General features: G+C 41.5%; 1 protein-coding gene across 5 annotated transcripts in view; it reads left to right on the top strand.

The window, feature by feature from the left end:
* LMBR1 (limb development membrane protein 1) overlaps positions 1-16623 on the top strand; it is a 150727-nt gene that overhangs the window by 60523 nt on the left and 73581 nt on the right. For all 5 annotated transcript variants that reach the window (XM_047835397.1, XM_047835387.1, XM_047835415.1 and 2 more), the window contains one exon: positions 2646-2749. In XM_047835397.1, coding sequence (XP_047691353.1) covers positions 2646-2749 — 104 coding nt within the window. The remainder of the gene's footprint in view (positions 1-2645; positions 2750-16623) is intronic.

Raw genomic sequence — 16623 nt, 5'->3', positions numbered from 1 at the left:
GATAGCCAAAACAACTTTGAAAGATAACAAAATTGGAAGACTTACTACCCAACTGGAAGACTATTTTAAGGCCGTATTAATCAAGATGGTGTGGTATCACCATAACAATAAATAGATCGACTTGATGAAATAGAGGATCCAGGAATATATCTACACGTATATTGTCAATTTACTTCCAACGAAGGTGCAAAGGCGATTTGGTGGAAAAAGGGTAATCTTTTCTACAAATGGTGTTGGAGCAATTGGATAATCATAGACAAAAACTGAACTTCAGTCCATACCTGGCACCATATACAAAAAGTGATTCAAAGGGATCGTAGGTCTAAATGTAAATCTTAAAACTGTAACCCCTGTAGAAAGAAACATAGGAGGAAGTCTTTATGAGACTGGGATAGACCATCATTTCTTGTCTAAAGCATGGTCTGTAAAAGAAAAAGTTGATAAATTGGACTTTGTCAAAGGAAATTTTGTTCTTTGAAAGATACTTGTTTAAAAGGGTGAAAAGACAATCTACAGATGGGGTTAAAATATCGGCAAATTATATGCCTGATAGAGGACTTGTATTCAGAGTATATAAAGAGCTTGCCAAACTCAATAGTAAGCAAACAAACAATCTAATGAAACAGTAAGCAACAGACTTGAAGAGACACTTTCACCAAAGAAGATAGAAATGGATGACAGATAAGTTCATAAAGATGTTCACGTCATTGCTGTGCACCTGTTAGAATGGCTGAGACTGAAAAGACTGTCTATACCATATATATTTTTTTAAAGATTATTTAAATTGAGAGAGAGTGAGCATGTGTGGGAGCACAAGCGGGAGAGGGAAAGAGAGAGAAGAGAGAGAATCTTAAGCAGGTTCCGTGATGCCAGCACAGAGCCTAATGTGGGGGGCTTGATCTCAGGCACCATGAGATCTTGACCTGAGCTGAAATCAAGAGTCGATGCTTCACCGACCTGAGCCCCCTAGTCGCCCTGCCCACACCATATTTTGGTGAAAACAGAGGGTTTGTGTTTTGTTCATTACTGTGTTGCTAGTGCTTGGGACAGTGCCTTCTAAATGAGGTCGTTGAAAGAACATCAGTCGCCCATGTTCAAGAGCACTGAATTAGAGTTTCAGGCAATAGATTGAGTTTATACTTAGCATAATTTTATATTTAACTCTTGATTTTATAAATACCATAGGCATTATTTTGAAAATCCATTTTGTTAAAAAAATTTTTTTAAGTTTATTTGTTTAAGCAGTCTCTTCACCAAACGTGGGGCTCAAACTCACGAGCTTGAGATCAAGAGCCACATGCTGTACTGACTGAGCTAGCCAGGTGCTCCTGAAAGTCACTTTTAAATTTGAGTGTTTTACCTAAAAAAGATGTATAACGGTGTAAGATATTTGGCCACATATAATCCCAAAGACAGACTTAAAGTCCTCTTTTTCTAAATCTGTTTTCATTATAGTTTCAGTAGCTTTTTATTGTGACTGTAGAAGAATACAGAATGTGGGGCGCCTGGTGGTTCAGTTGGTTAAGCATCTGACTCTTGATTTCAGCTCAGGTCATGATCTCAGGGTTATGAGATTGAGCCCCGAGTTGGGATCCTCTCTCCCCCTCTCTCCCTGCCCCTCCCCTACTCTCTCTCTCTCTCACTCTGTCTCTCTCTCAAAATAGATAAATAAATAAACTTTAAAAAAAAAAGAGTACAGAATGTGCCAAAACAGAAAACAGTGATAGGAGCTTGCCTACCTCTCTTACATTTTCTTCCCCACTTAGAATTGCTTACTAACACTTCCGAGTTGTGGTGGTTTTTAAAAATCCCAGGAATTAGCTCTGCCAGGGGCAGGCTCTGCAACCTTGCCAAGGTAGCTAGCCAGCCTCTGCCTCTGTCCTGTCGGGGTGCTGCTGTGAGGGGTACGTGAGTTTGTATAATCCCAGTAGATCACTTAAAATAGTGCTTGGCACAGAAGAGCTCCGCAAATGCTAGTTATTAATTTAGGGTTTTTATCAGTCTTGACTTAAATGATATTATGCATGTAAAATGTCTGCTAGAGTACCTGGCATTTACTAAGTGTTCAGTGTAGACTAGTGCCTATAAATATTCAGGTGCCAGTGTGTCTGAAGAGACTGTATCCTTAGATCTCTGCATTTGTCATCTCGTTAGTGAATTTGTTTAGGACACAAGGAAGAATGTTTCTAGTTTCTGTGTTAGCTTCTCCTAATAGGTACAGGTTACAAAGTTGCACGAATTTTAAATATGAATTTATTGATGCTCCTGGGTGGCTCAGTCGGTTAAGCATCGGACTTGGGCTCAGGTCATGATCGCAGTTCGTTGAGTTGGAGCCCCACGTCGGGCTCTGTGCTGACAGCTCAGAGCCTGGAGCCTGCTTCGGATTCTGTGTCTCCTTCTCTCTTTGCCCCTCCCCCTCTTGTGTTCTGTGTCTCTCTCAAAAAAATAAACATTAAAAAGTGTTTTTAAATATGAAATTATTTTCTCATCTCTAAGCGTAGGTGATTTGTTAGGCTACTCTCCAAGTTGATGTTTATTTTTATTAAAAAGTATGCATCTTTGACTAATATCATAATTTAGCGTAGTCATTTTTTTTTTTTGAAGGCCTGTCTCTAATCTTTCTTTTTTTTGTTCCCTCTTTATAGGTCTGTGGAATCTTGCTTCCCTCTTTTCCAACCTCTGTTTATTTGTGCTGATGCCCTTTGCCTTTTTCTTCCTGGAATCAGAGGGTTTTGCTGGCCTGAAAAAGGTAAAGTGAATCATGTTATGGAATTAAATCTGTCAAATTAAGAAGCATGTGTCATTCATGTTAAACTTGTGAGAGTGGGCTTGAACAACCATTTGACTGAAATATAAAAAGTTTAATTAGTAATAATAGCAATGTGTTATTAATATTAATAATGCTAACAATAGAATTAATAATATTGCATATTGAATGATCTTGTGTGTCCACAGGGAGGAAGTTGTCTTTTGACTTTTGGATGTTTTTATAGTATGTGCAAACGTGGTAGAATACTTGTTTGTAGGGAATAAAGCTGACAACATAGCTGTTCTTAGGCTCTCATTTAGTTTAAAAATGACATAAGGGACGCCTGGGGGGCTCAGTCCGTTGGGCGTCCGACTTCAGCTCAGGTCATGATCTCGCGGTCTGTGAGTTCGAGCCCCGCGTCGGGCTCTGTGCTGACAGCTCAGAGCCTGAGCCTGCTTCGAATTCTGTGTCTCCCTCTCTCTCTCTGTCCCTCCCCCCTTTCATGCTCTCTCTCTCTCTCTCTCTCTCTCTCTCTCTCTGTGTCAAAAATAAATAAACATTAAAAAAAAATAAAAAGGAATGACATGAAATCTTAAGATCTTAAAACATGTCTTGATGTAAAAGTTATTTCACTTCCAGTTTTTTTCAGACAGTAGCATGCTATAGAATCCAACATGCTCCTTTAGATAGTCAAATTCTCAAGACTGTGAGTTACTGATCTTAGTGAATGTGAGAGATTACGAAAGAGCAAAACAAGAGACTTTGCATCTTTTTTTTTTTTAGTTTATTCATTTATTTTGAGAGAGAGAGAGAGCAAGCAGGAGAGGGGCAGAAAGAGAGGGGAGAGAGAGAATCCCAAGCGGGCTCTGCACTGTCAGCACAGAACCTGACACAGGGCTTCAACTCAAAAACCGTGAGATCATGACCTGAGCTGAAATCAAGAGTCAGACGCTTGACCAGTTGAGCTCCCCAGGCGCCCCAAGAGACTGCATCTTAAATAATCAGTCGAGACCGTATCGGTGGTAATAACTTCAGCTGTCTTTGAAAATAACATTTTAAAATGGAAAGAATGATATTTCTGTTTATAGCTTGTGGAGTTCTTTGCTATAGACATTTGGAATACAATACAAAGATTTAAATAGTTAATACTTCTTGGTAAAAGTGAGTTCTGGGGCGCCTGGGTGGCGCAGTCGGTTAAGCGTCCGACTTCAGCCAGGTCACGATCTCGCGGTCCGTGAGTTCGAGCCCCGCATCAGGCTCTGGGCTGATGGCTCAGAGCCTGGAGCCTGTTTCCGATTCTGTGTCTCCCTCTCTCTCTGCCCCTCCCCTGTTCATGCTCTGTCTCTCTCTGTCCCAAAAAATAAATAAACGTTGAAAAAAAAAAAATTAAAAAAAAAAAAAAAGTGAGTTCTTGCGTTACAGTTTATTTATAGACACATTACGCCTTTTTAAGTGGTTAGTTCTGTTTGTATTGTGATAGATGAAGTGGAAGTATGCCTATGCATCTTGTTGTTGAACAATACTATAACGCCAATTAAATGAATTTGTCAAGGAAAGCCGTAAACTGAATTTTTATTACTTTTTATTTCATATAACTTTTTGTAGTTTCTTAGGAATGAAACTGTTTAGTCTAACATTTTGATGAGTCTTCTGATTTTATTTTATTTATTTTATTTTTTTAATGTTTATTTATTTTTGAGACAGAGACAGAGCATGAACGGGGGAGGGGCAGAGAGAGAGGGAGACACAGAATCTGAAACAGGCTCCAGGCTCTGAGCTGTCAGCACAGAGCCTGACGCGGGGCTGGAACTCACGAACCGTGAGATCATGACCTGAGCCGAAGTCGAACGCTTAACCGACTGAGCCACCCAGGCGCCCCGAGTCTTCTGATTTTAAACCTTAAGTGCCACACTTTTTAGGTTTGTGTGTTGAAGGGTACCAGGAAAGAGTCACTGAGAGGCGATAAAGTGTCATTTTCGTGGATGCACCTTTCTGCTTTCTGGATGTTATTCCATACTTTAATAGTTTGAAGCTGCAAAGTCACAGTTGATTTCGTGTTTAGTAAAGGTACCGCAATCAGAACGGAATGTAAACTATTACGTTGAAGAGGGCTGGTAGGAATGAACATCGAGAGGAAGTGATGTCATTGAGACACTTGAGAAAGCATTTTCTGTATAATTTTAGATCCAAAGCTTTTGATGGCTTTTCCTTCATTCAGCAGAGTTTTACTCAGCACCTACTGAGCAGTAGTCACTGTGCTACTACTGTAGGGCCTTGCTGGGGACAGGACTGAAAAGACAGGGCTTCTGCCTCCAAGGGATAGACAGAGGGAGGAAGAAACGGTGCAAACAAACAGATGCAGCCCCATGAACTTTTAGACCGCCAGCCGCAAGGGGAGGCGCCGAGAGGAGCGGGGTCTCCATTCGCCTCGGGAACTGGGGAAGGCTTTTGGCCAGAGGAGTCAGCCCGCACTTGAGCTGAGTCTTGACGGACGAGCAGGCTGCTGCTGGAATGTGGCGCCCCTGGCTTGAGCGGAGGCACGCACTGTGACTGAATTGAGGGAATGCGGACACTTAGCTCAAGAATGGAGAGTTGGGGAGAGATCAGGGTGCGCGGAAGCTCGTTGGGGTCCAGTTCTGAAGGGCTCGGTTCTTCTCTCTGCCAGTTGGTTTGCATTTTGTGCTACAGATGACAGGGAGTTGGCAAAGGATTTTGAAAAAGATGTTCGCGTCTTCTGTTTTATTTAAGTATGGAGACAAATACACATGTCAGAGTTGAAACATATGTCACTGAGGGAAGGAGTACACGCACCACACGATGGGGAGCGCTGTGTTTTGTAGAGATGTCACCATACTGAATCAGTCACGCGCCTCGTTCTGGTAACAGTGTTGCGGCGCGTGCCATTAACCTCGCTCTGTTGATGTTGCTGTAAATATGCAGATTGTTCTTTGTTCCCATCTCTGTCTCCTGTGTAATCTTGCCACGTACAAAAACAACTGGTAAAGCTCAGTGTTGAATGCATTTTCATATTTGGCATTATTGATGTCTTTACCTAATTTATACTTTCTATAAAACTCTAGTTGTCCATTACATAGGCTATTTTGAAAAACAGTGGGTAGTGTGGACAGACCCCTTGTCTCCAAATTATCTTCCTCCCTCAAAGAGGGTCGTGGCTCAAAGAGGGTCGTGGCTAAAGTTATTGGAGCAGAATTACCAACTATCTCTAGAATTAGAAAAAACGGACACAAACCCCAGTGACATGTCACTGTTCTCTTGTTCCCTCTCACAAACTAAGGTCAGAGGGGAGAAGCAGCTTGAGGAAGGATTAAGAAGGTAACTGAAGATACTTCACACCTACAATTGCACAGCATTCTTTCCTCTCAGTTTTTTACTTCTGGTCTCCTGTACACACTCAAAAGAATATTTTTTTCTAAGTGCATCTTTGACTACGTTAGTCTTCTCAGAATCCCTCGTGATCACCAGCTCCGTTTTGTGATCTCAGCGGGGACTGGTGTGCTGGATGTCTGTAGGGGACAGTCGGCACGACCAGCAAACTCAGCAGAGGCTTGAAAGGAGGGCAAGGAGGCAGAGCTCGGATGGTTGGGCACCATTTGTCTGACTTGGGAGTTGGATCATGAATGGGAGTTGTAGGAACCAAATTAAGAAGTTGGTCTTTAGAGCTGTTAGAGAAGGGAGGGAGATGGGGTGTAGCCTGGGGGGAGGAAGAGACAGAATAATTCGCCTCTTTGTGCACCGAAGAGAAGGGGCCTGTGGAAGAGAGATTGCAGGTGAGAGGGCTAAAGTGAGCAGATTTAGATTTGCCCTAGGGCTCATTGTCTCAGCTGGTTTTCTCCTCTAGGCCTCAGGGTTTCTTTCTGTAAAATGGGTATAGTAATGATGGTTCCCTGACTGTATTATTTAAGGGATTAAATGAGGGGAGACTATTCATGTAAAACACATAACCCAGGATATGTTAGCCATTATTGCCATTATTCTAGAGCTTAATGCATTTCACTAATAAATGTTCTATGGAATATGGTACAGTCAGCTCTTAATTATTTACATATGATCTTGGGTGGTTTTAAGGTTACAGATTATTTTTCCCATTTTGAAATGGCCTGGACTAAAGCAAAATCAGACCTGCTTAAAGATAAGGTGCATTCTAGACTCTATTAGAATTGTTTAGAAACTTTAAAATTAAGGTAATTGTGTTGTTTTAAAGATTCGTATTTTTCAGTTTACAATCAATTACATGTGGGGCACCTGGGCGGCTCAGTCAGTTGGGCAACTAGCTGTTGATTTCGGCCTCAGGTTGTGATGTCATGAGGTTCATGAGATCGAGCCCCGTCTCAGACTCCGAGCTGACAGTGCAGAGCGTGCTTTGTGTTTTCTCTCTCCCTCTCTGCCACTCCCCCGTCAAAATAAATAAACAAACTTAAAAAAATCAATTGCGTGAAAACTGCAAGGGTTATTAGCATTGCACAGTTCAGCCTTCAATGTGTGTAGTGTGTGTTTAAACCCTTCGTTATTAAGCCTTTCTGTAACATGAGATCATAGGAGTTTCCTAGTGCACGTTCTACATAACGTCTGTGGAGACCTGTCATTCTTTACACGGTGTTGTTGCCTGTGTCCCGACTGTAACTGCTGCCTCACTGAAGCGAACGCATCACAGACGGTCACTGGCATGTTTGACACAGCTGGCTAGCAAGTGTATTCCTTTGTGTGTGTGCGTATCCTCTAAAGCTCTGTGCTCATTGGTTATCCTGGACGCAGCTCGTTCCGAAGGGGTATCGAAGAGGGCTTGGAAAACGCTTCTAATTGGTAGATTCAGCAGAGTGATTCGAGTCATGACAAACTTGAAATATGGTTAAGTTAAATTTCTTTTTTATTCCTTTGGCCACCCTCCTGGTGCTGTTTTACTATGTCTAAGTCTGGTGGAGTCCCCGAACGGCATATGGCTCCGCTGTACTCCCATTGATTCCCCTGGGCAATCGATTTTAAAACCGCCCCTTGCATATTGTGCCGAGACGCGGAAATTGGCCACTAGCCACGGGCGGATGCAGAGCTTGAATTGAAAATCAAATTAAGCAGAATTCTCTACTTAGTTTTTAATTAAACCACTATGTTAATTCAAACAGGACATTTTAGGCCTGGGGGGTTGACCATGTCCTTTTAAGGGCCTTAAATAAGCCTTTCTTCTCCCTCCTTGCTGTGGTGCATGTTTCTATTTTATTAGGACCATCTCCTCGCTATTCCCATTCTTTACATTCTCGACGGTAGGAGAACGTAAATGGCTTTAATACAGCAATTTTTTAATTTAAGTAAGACGGTAACTTTTATCTTGGAACTCGAACTTACTGTTAGCACTTAAATGTTCATCGGATCTGTATTATTCGCAGTCACCTGTGTGTACCGTGCTGCACATTTTATATGTTCGTGCGTGTTGACTTCCTGTGCTTGCGTCTGACTGTTGGTTTCAGCCCTGACAAGAAGGGTGCGTCTGCTGGGCACTGTGTTTTGTGGACATGTCTCTCCGCGGTTTGTGTCTTGGTCCCGCGGTCGTGTGGCAGAGTCCAGGGTGTGGGGGCCCCGGCGCTACTCTTCCTCTCACACCTCGGATCCGCCGTGTGGTTTTTCTCTTCCCGCCCTGCCTCGGAGAGACCCCTAGAGTATCCGGGATGATGTCAGAAGATGTTTGCCGACTGCAAGGTGAACTCTGGAGGTCTGACCTCCCTCTGGCCGGCGTTTAAATAGGAGTTTGGAATATATTTGTTTCATGTTGTGCTTTAACATCTTACTTTTGGTTATGAGGAGAAAACTCAACAGGTTAATGACAGCGAAAAAATATAATCGGGGGCAGATGAAATCACACGCCAAAGATGTTTCTGGGAGTAACTTTACGTTGTGCCTCACCTTAATGCCTATCTTTGATTTGAAGTCTTGGCATAAAATTTAACATAAGCGACAGCAACATCCTGACCAATTACCCAAGCTATCCAGACATCCCGAAATGTCCAGAGCATAGCACACGGTCTGTAGGATTAAGAGGTTGACTCCTATAACTTCAAACGGAGTGCTTGATAATCAAAGCAAAAAGTACAAAATTTGAGGTAACTTCCTTTCTTAGCTAATTAGACTGACCAGGTGGCAGCAAAGAGCCGGGTGCCGGTGCTGGGAAGGCCTATAAAGCTGAGCGCTGTGACAGCACAGTGCAGGAGGGGCCGAGGTCGTTCCATGTGTTTCTATCCTGTGTCACAGTGTGAAATTGTCCTGGTTTATGTCCCTTTTGGCAAACTTACATAAAAGTGACCTTGTACTGTATTTTATGACCAGATGACTTTTTCCCCCCAGTGGCTAATTTGTCTCAGGCCTCCGTCTTAAAGAGACACAGAAATGAGTAGGAAGTCCAGCGTGGTCTCAGAGAGCTTTCATTGCGTTCTTTCATTATTTTTGCTCGTTTTTGCCACTGATCATCCATAAATTGTTGGACATGAGTGAATAAGGAAGTGCTGCTTAGTGTTAGCGGCACATGCGCGTCTTTGGCCTGGTTTTTGTGGGTGAGAGGAAATCACATACAAAAAGGAAGACTCCTGCTGGGAAACCTTGCAAGGAAATTTACCTTGGGTGCGTTTTGATCTTGGTGTTTATTACAGAAAATGGACTCATATCTCACTAACTATTGTTATGTGTTAATTTGATTTTCCCAACACCTTCAAGAAAAAAAATCATTCAGTAATTTATTAATAGAATTCCTCTGCCCTCCCCCAGTTGGGGAGCACTAATTTTTCCCCATAGAAACAACATGGGGAGGAATGATTATTTTTAAAACATTCGATTCGGGTAGCATTGTTATCCTTGGGATTCGTTTTGGAATTGTTAAACTACTGTAAAAGGCGTGGGTTACGGGATGTCAGAGAAAGATGCATGAAAGTGTTGTTTTGAGGAAAAGAATATACTTACTTCCTTTAAAAATTGCGTTTGTAAAGAGTTCGAATTAACAATCATTTAGTTCATGAAACGGTCTTGATTTTGTCACCGTTCTCAGTACGATTGCGTATTGGAGGGACCTACATGATAATTTCAGTGACAGTATCTGGTATTGTTAAATAGCAGCTGTATTTTTAAGAGGTACACTCAGTTCCCATATACTTTGTGATGGCGTGATAACGTGGACCGTTACACAGCAGTCTTTCCCTCCGTTTATCAAAACAGGAGAGATTTCTACTTCAAGGCTAGATTCTCTCTCTCTCTCTGCATAGGAGTATGGTGGACAGATTGTGAGCTTTGGCATTTAGAAGACCTGCCTTAAATCCGGTCTCGTCTCCTTCCCGACCTGGGACTTTGGGCATGTTTCTTGGTGTCTGCATCTGTAAAAGGGGCCGGCAGTACCTACCTCGCTGTGGGGGTGCCGAGGGGCTTGTTGACCTCACCTGGGACATTTGGGAAGTACTTGAGATACAGGAGGAGCAGCCGTGACCACCAGGGGCTGAAATGTACCAGCTACATGAAAGTTGCTTTGAAACTTCAGGAAGATTTGTGGAGGATTATTTTTTATGGATGATAGCAAAGCTACATCTAAGAAATTGTGGTGGTGCTGACATAGCTTTATTTATTTACTTTTTGAGATAGAAATTGCTTTATCTTATAACAGTATAAAAAATAGGCAAAATGTTTAGTAGGTAACTAAACCTCAAACCTTATATGATGATTAAATTATTAACTAGTGCCTCACTGTGTCTTACATGATGATTAAATCATTAGCTAATTCCTTCTTTATTAAATGAGGGAAAAGTTTTGGTATGGAGAAAATAAAAAATAATCAAGTTCAGATTTTAAAGTAATTATACTTTGGATTTTTTTGTCTTAGAGAAAGAGAGAGAGAGAGAGCATGTGCAAGTGGGGGAGGGGCAGAGGGAGCGAGAGAGAATCTTAAGCAGACTCCACACTCAGCGCAGAGCCTGATGCGGGGCTTGATCCCACAACGCTGGGATGATCATGACGTGAGCCGAAGTCAAGAGTCGGATGCTCAACCGACCGAGCCACCCAGGCGCCCCAAAGTAATCATACTTTTAAGTAAACTGGCCTTATTACTTCCAGTTTTCACGAAACAATGTTACGGAAATAATCATTGTCAATTAGAGTCTCTTTTCCGAAACTGTTTTTGGGGGGACTTGAAAACTGTCTTCCCTTATTTACAGTAAACTTTATTTGAAAGTAAAATGAATGTCTGATTTCGTGTTGACTAGAGAGCTGCTATGTGGTTACAGCACGTAGGGCACACACCCACAGGTCCGTAGGACGACTGGAGTTTGGACTATTAAAATCTCTGTGGCACTTACACTTATTTGTCTATGAAGTCATTTATTCAGCATGACACAGTGTTACTCTTCTGATCTCTGTGAAATGTTTGCCAGTACATAGCCGAAACTTGGTATATTACGTTATCAATCCGTTTATTTGGCCTGTTCGTACCAGAAATAAAAGTTGTGTATTCAGATAAATCAGAGGCAGTAGAATTGTTTGATAGCTTTGGCATTAGGGAATATTTTAGGTTGTGATATATCTACTTTTCTTTAAAGCTGAAGTCGTTAACAGTTACATTACTTAAGAATTTATTGGTTTGTACACTTTCTGGTAAGCAAATAAGTTCTCATCTAGAAAGGCAAGTTCTTACTGTTCTAGAATGATTGAATTTTAAAGCGCTGAATTGTTAGAAGTATGTATATATAAATATATGTCCTTCTAGTGATAAAAGTCAGATTAGCGGGCAAAGACTGAAAAAATAAGGCTATGTCAACACAAGGAAAAGTTAGAATTAAGTGTACTGAAACCATCAGTTTTATAGAAAACATTTCCTGTTATCTTTTTTAGAACACAAAGAAGACATCTGAGGTTGTTTAGAATGCTAGATTTAAGTATTTGTACACTTTTATATTTTAGTTGAGATTACTTGATACTTAATGTTTCTCCTTCCACATTGACTAATGAGTATTAATTTTTATTATAAGCAGTTGATTTTTAAAACAGACTTGTGAAGGGCTTAAGAAAGTTTTTAAACTTTTTTGAATTATCTGAAAAATCTGTGTTGTTTTAATGATCTTAGTTCCCTCTAAAATGCCCAGAATTAAATTATACTTCTGATTTATTTTTTTAGAAGAGATGCAATAAAGTAACTAACTTAATGTGTAGTAAGGACTTACTGTATTCCAGGGTTCTGAGTAACTTCTGAGTAAGCATTCTGAATGCCATTCTTCTCCTTTTGCCATTACCTTAGTTCAGGCTTCATCATTTCTTACTTGGATTTTTACTGTCCTATTTTTTCTGTCTCTACTTTTATTCCTATACAAAGTAACATCCATACACTGCCTTTCAGCTATTGTTTTCTTAATAGTATTGTGCAGCTTATCTCCTTTCTTTTTTTTAAATTAAAAGAGAAATTTGTTTCGTGTTTATTTATTCTTGAGAGAGAGAGAGAGAGAGAGAGAGAGAGAGAGAGAGAGAGAATGAGCGGGGGAGGGGCAGAGTGAGAGAGGGAAACAGAATCTGAAGCAGGCTCCAGGCTCTGAGCGTCAGTGCAGAGCCTGATGAGGGGCTCGAACCCACAAGCCATGAGCTCATGACCTGAGCCGAAGTCCGACGCTTAATGGACTGAGCCCCCCAGGCGCCCCCTCCCAGGTGCTTTCATGGCCTCCTGTCTTCATGTGGTATTCTGCCAGGAAGCCCTCTTCTCACTTGTAGGTGGCATCTGTCTTGAAGTGCTACCTCCCGGTGGTCCTTGAGTCTTTTCGGTGGGCCTCCTTTGGGGGGACTTGCTTCCTTCCCCTGTAGTAGGGATTATAATTATACTGTGATCATCTATAGATGTGTCTTTTCTCTTATCTGCCACGGCATTCCCAAATAAATACACTTTGCCTACTGCAGACAGAGCTTTTGTACAGGGAAAATGAAGCATGAAAGCTGCGTAGGTCTTAGGTCCCATTGGTTTGTCAGAGGAAGGATCTAACCATACATCAGTGTGCCCCTTCCTGGAGGGGGGGCGAGTCCGGGTTCCTGCATGGGTATCTTCCAGGGTGTGTGTGTGTGTGTGTTTTTTTTAGGACCATTTTAGAGCCTCAGCACAAAAGAAGACATGAGAGTTTGCTTTATTTTGGTACAGCTTAGGCTTTTAGTCCAGAACCTCCAGGTTAGATTAAACCTCCAGGCTCTTCACAAATGCAGTGAGTCTTTACAGAATCCTTACCATCCTCTGCTTGGTGTCCTGGTCCTTCAGCTGGCCTTTGGTACAGCTTAGGCTTTTAGTCCAGAACCTCCAGGTTAAATTAAACCTCCAGGCTCTTCACAAATGCAGTGAGTCTTTACAGAATCCTTACCATCCTCTGCTTGGTGTCCTGGTCCTTCAGCTGGCCGTTAGGAATGAGCCCCACGGCCGCCGCCGTGTGTGCCCGCCAGGGGAGGTGGTGTGCCAGGCCTCTTGCTGTGGCGGAGCCCAGCCTGACTGCGGCCCGAGGCGGGATGCTGCCCACCCGCCAAGGTGTGAGCCGCTTCCTTCCCTGGCCACGCCCTTCGAGGGCCACGTGTTCGGCCCCGGAGCTTTCTCCTGCCCTCGGAGCTCCTCTCCCAGTGCTCCTCTCCCAGCTTCCGTCTTCTTCCCCAGCCTGTCAGGGCAGGGCTGGCACACCTCCGGGTTCGGGTGCCTCAAAGGCAGGAAGACGGCTGCTAGTGTGTGGTTGTAATGGGAGTTGATGACAAGTTAAAGGAAACTCTTGAGAATAGTGTTGATATTGTTAACCTAATATATGGCTAAGCAAACCCTTACGTAGCATAGGCATTAGCCTTTTTTCCCTGCAGCCAGGAATTATCAAAGGTTCCTGTCTGTTCAGTATTTTATTGTTTTTAAACTGCTTTCATATATTTTGTTTCATTTGATCTGTTAAAAATCTGAGAAGTAACCAAGGCAAATTTTATTGCGCATATTTTATAGATAAGGTCTTGAAGCCCAAGTTTTCTTGGGAAACTTCCAGGACGTAGTGGCAGAGCTGGAACCAGACTCCAAACAGTGTTTTTTCCCCGTGTGAGCATTGACTGATCAAATAGTTCTCAAACCTTCTGGAGATTAGAGAAGGGTTCCTGCAGTGCAGTTCTATAAAGATGCCTCATACTGTTTCTATGAAAAAAAAAATCCATACATGTATATTTTTTCCTTTAGGAGAGAACATCTTGAGAGCGTGTGAATGTGTATTTGGTGAGTTTGCCAGGTTTCAGTAGAGATCAGGGGAGCATGCTTGTGGTTCTAGGACTTGATTGACTACTCCGGGGAACCCCACAAGCCATAGGAGTGGCTTTGAGCATCGTGTGTTTTCTGCTGTGTGGATTCTTCGTCCTATGTTACTTGGTGCCATAATGAATGATTATTTAAATACCACGGACACGGGGGCACTGAGGTCTAAAAGCGTGTGGGGAAGAGCATACAGCCAACAGTGACACAGATAATGACTCTTCAGACCCGCCGCCCAGTGAGTCCTCGCCGGGCCTAGTGAAGGTGTTTGGCTCATTAACAGTTCTATATTGCACGTCCAGATGGCCCTGGAACTTCAAAAGTAATACTAGCCAGAGAAAGTGGAGTAACAGTTATATCTAATTTGGCTGTTTATGTAGCAAAAATAGACAACTGGGGCCTGGAATGTTATTTACTGAGAGACATTTGCAAATAACTGCCTGAAATCTTCTCTTACTTGAATATGTAGAAATAAAATATGAAGGTTATAAAAAATAAATCAGCCTTTTAAAAGTTCAAGATGTTAGAGTTTAAAAAACACCATAAGTTGTAATGCATAGAGAAATTTTAGTCTGTATATGTTATACATAAGGCTTTGTTTGGGTCTGATTCTATGATGATGTTTGATGTCAACTCATGAATTTTCTTACACAGTTAAAAGCAATTAAATAGCTTATATCATTGTTAAATAAAACCAAATCCCTATGTTACCAAATGCATAGATGAGTTCCAGTAAAGTGAGAAAACCTCCGGAGACCAACACTGAACAGGCAGCACAAAACTCAAAGAGTTAGTCAGTGAGTGACCCCTGGCTGCTTACAAGGGGACATAGGCTAATAGGCGCATGGAGGCCAGGAGTTGGAACCGAGGCCCTGCTGAAATCCATCAGCAAAAGGGCCTTCTTGTTTAAAACGCACATACTCATACATACACATGCACGCATGTACTCACACACATGTGCACAGCCGTGCACACGCACGTGTGCATGCACACCCTTTGCTCACTGATAGGGGAAGACTCCCAGTCTTAATTCTGGGCAGAAGTTTCCCCTCAGAGTTCATCCATAGGCATTTACTTCCTAGGAGTTGGGGTTCAGTATTTAATACCTTTTGGGAAATCCCCCAGGCCAAGAAATTAGCATAGAAGATGTCTCAAAGCATTATGTATCATTTTGTCGTTTTAACCTAATGTATACTAGGTACTTGTAAGTAAATTTTATTTAAAATTGGTGGAGTGCCTGAGTGGCTCATTTGGTTAAGCGTCCAACTCTTGGTTTCGGCTCAGGTCATGATCTCAGGGTCATGACGTTCAGCCCCACGTCAGCTCTGCGCTGACAGCCTGGAGCCTCTTGGGATTCTCTCCTCCCTCTGGCTCTGCCCCTCCCTTGCAAGTGTGTGCATGTGTTCTCTCTCTCAAAATAAATGAATGAATGAATGAATGAATGAATGAATAAATAAATAAATAAAAATTTTTTAGTTAAAAATGGTTTAAATATAACCAACAATTATAGTTGGTTTTAGAAAGTTGATTTAATATAAGGTTCATAATACATACACATTTTTTACTTGGTCCCGTTTAACTATGACTTGTGCTGCTTAATTGCATTTAAATTAATTATATGAGAAAACTCAGGACTTGACAATAAATACCATATAAGCAGACCTAAACAAAACCTGATTTCATTTTATCCTAGCTTTTTTACATTTTAAACTTACACACTCTCTTAGTAATTTGATACTGGCTTAGTTCTTTAAGTGTTAGCATCCCTAAAAGCCAAGAATGAATAATACAATCTTTTTTTTAGTTTTAGGTACCTTTTCTGTGAGTTTTAATCTGTGTAATTTAATCTGTGTAATTAATTTTGTGAGATGCTTGAAAAGAATGAATCTAAATTAGTTTTTCTCTATGTTATTATTCAGTTATTCAAAGCAGTGATACAAGAATATTACCCTTATCTATTACTTTTAAATACTTTATTAGATTCTTATCTTTACTATAGTTCTATAAGGTTTGGACTCTTTGACTATAAGCTTGTAGCTCTTGGGATCACTCCTCTTATTTCCCCTTTATTTTCGGTCTATAGTTTCTCTGGGACATTTCTCCATAGATTTGATCCCATCTACTTTCTATCATTTATGGATTTCTTAACATTGTTAGTCTGCGGATGCTCTTGTCTTCTAGCATAACTCATTTGGTTAATTCCTGTTGGCCACTTATTGTATGTCTGGTTCTGTTGCAGCTGCTAGGGACAGTGTGGATTGATTGATTGATTGATTGATTGTTTATTATATATTTTTCCTGTCTTCTGTGATTAAAAAAAGCGTGTGTTTAATCCATCATTTTGAACTCATGTCTCTGATTCCTTTTCTGTCTCTACTTGTTAGCTTTACTGGCCTTTTATCTGGAATACAGTATTAATTCCCTAATTGTTAATTTCGGGACATTCTTTGGCCTTTTTCCAGACTGGGAGGTTTTGTGGTCCCTGCTTGAATTGGCTCTGATTTTGTCGACAGATATGGGGGTTCAGTCTTTTGGCCTGTCCTCTTTAGCTTCGAAAGCTGTTTTGGCCTCTCCTGGCTTTACTGTTCAAAGAAGATCT

Source organism: Prionailurus viverrinus, chromosome A2 (assembly GCF_022837055.1).
Source record: "Prionailurus viverrinus isolate Anna chromosome A2, UM_Priviv_1.0, whole genome shotgun sequence".
Lineage (NCBI taxonomy): Eukaryota > Metazoa > Chordata > Mammalia > Carnivora > Felidae > Prionailurus > Prionailurus viverrinus.
This window is presented reverse-complemented; position numbering and strand designations above follow the sequence as displayed.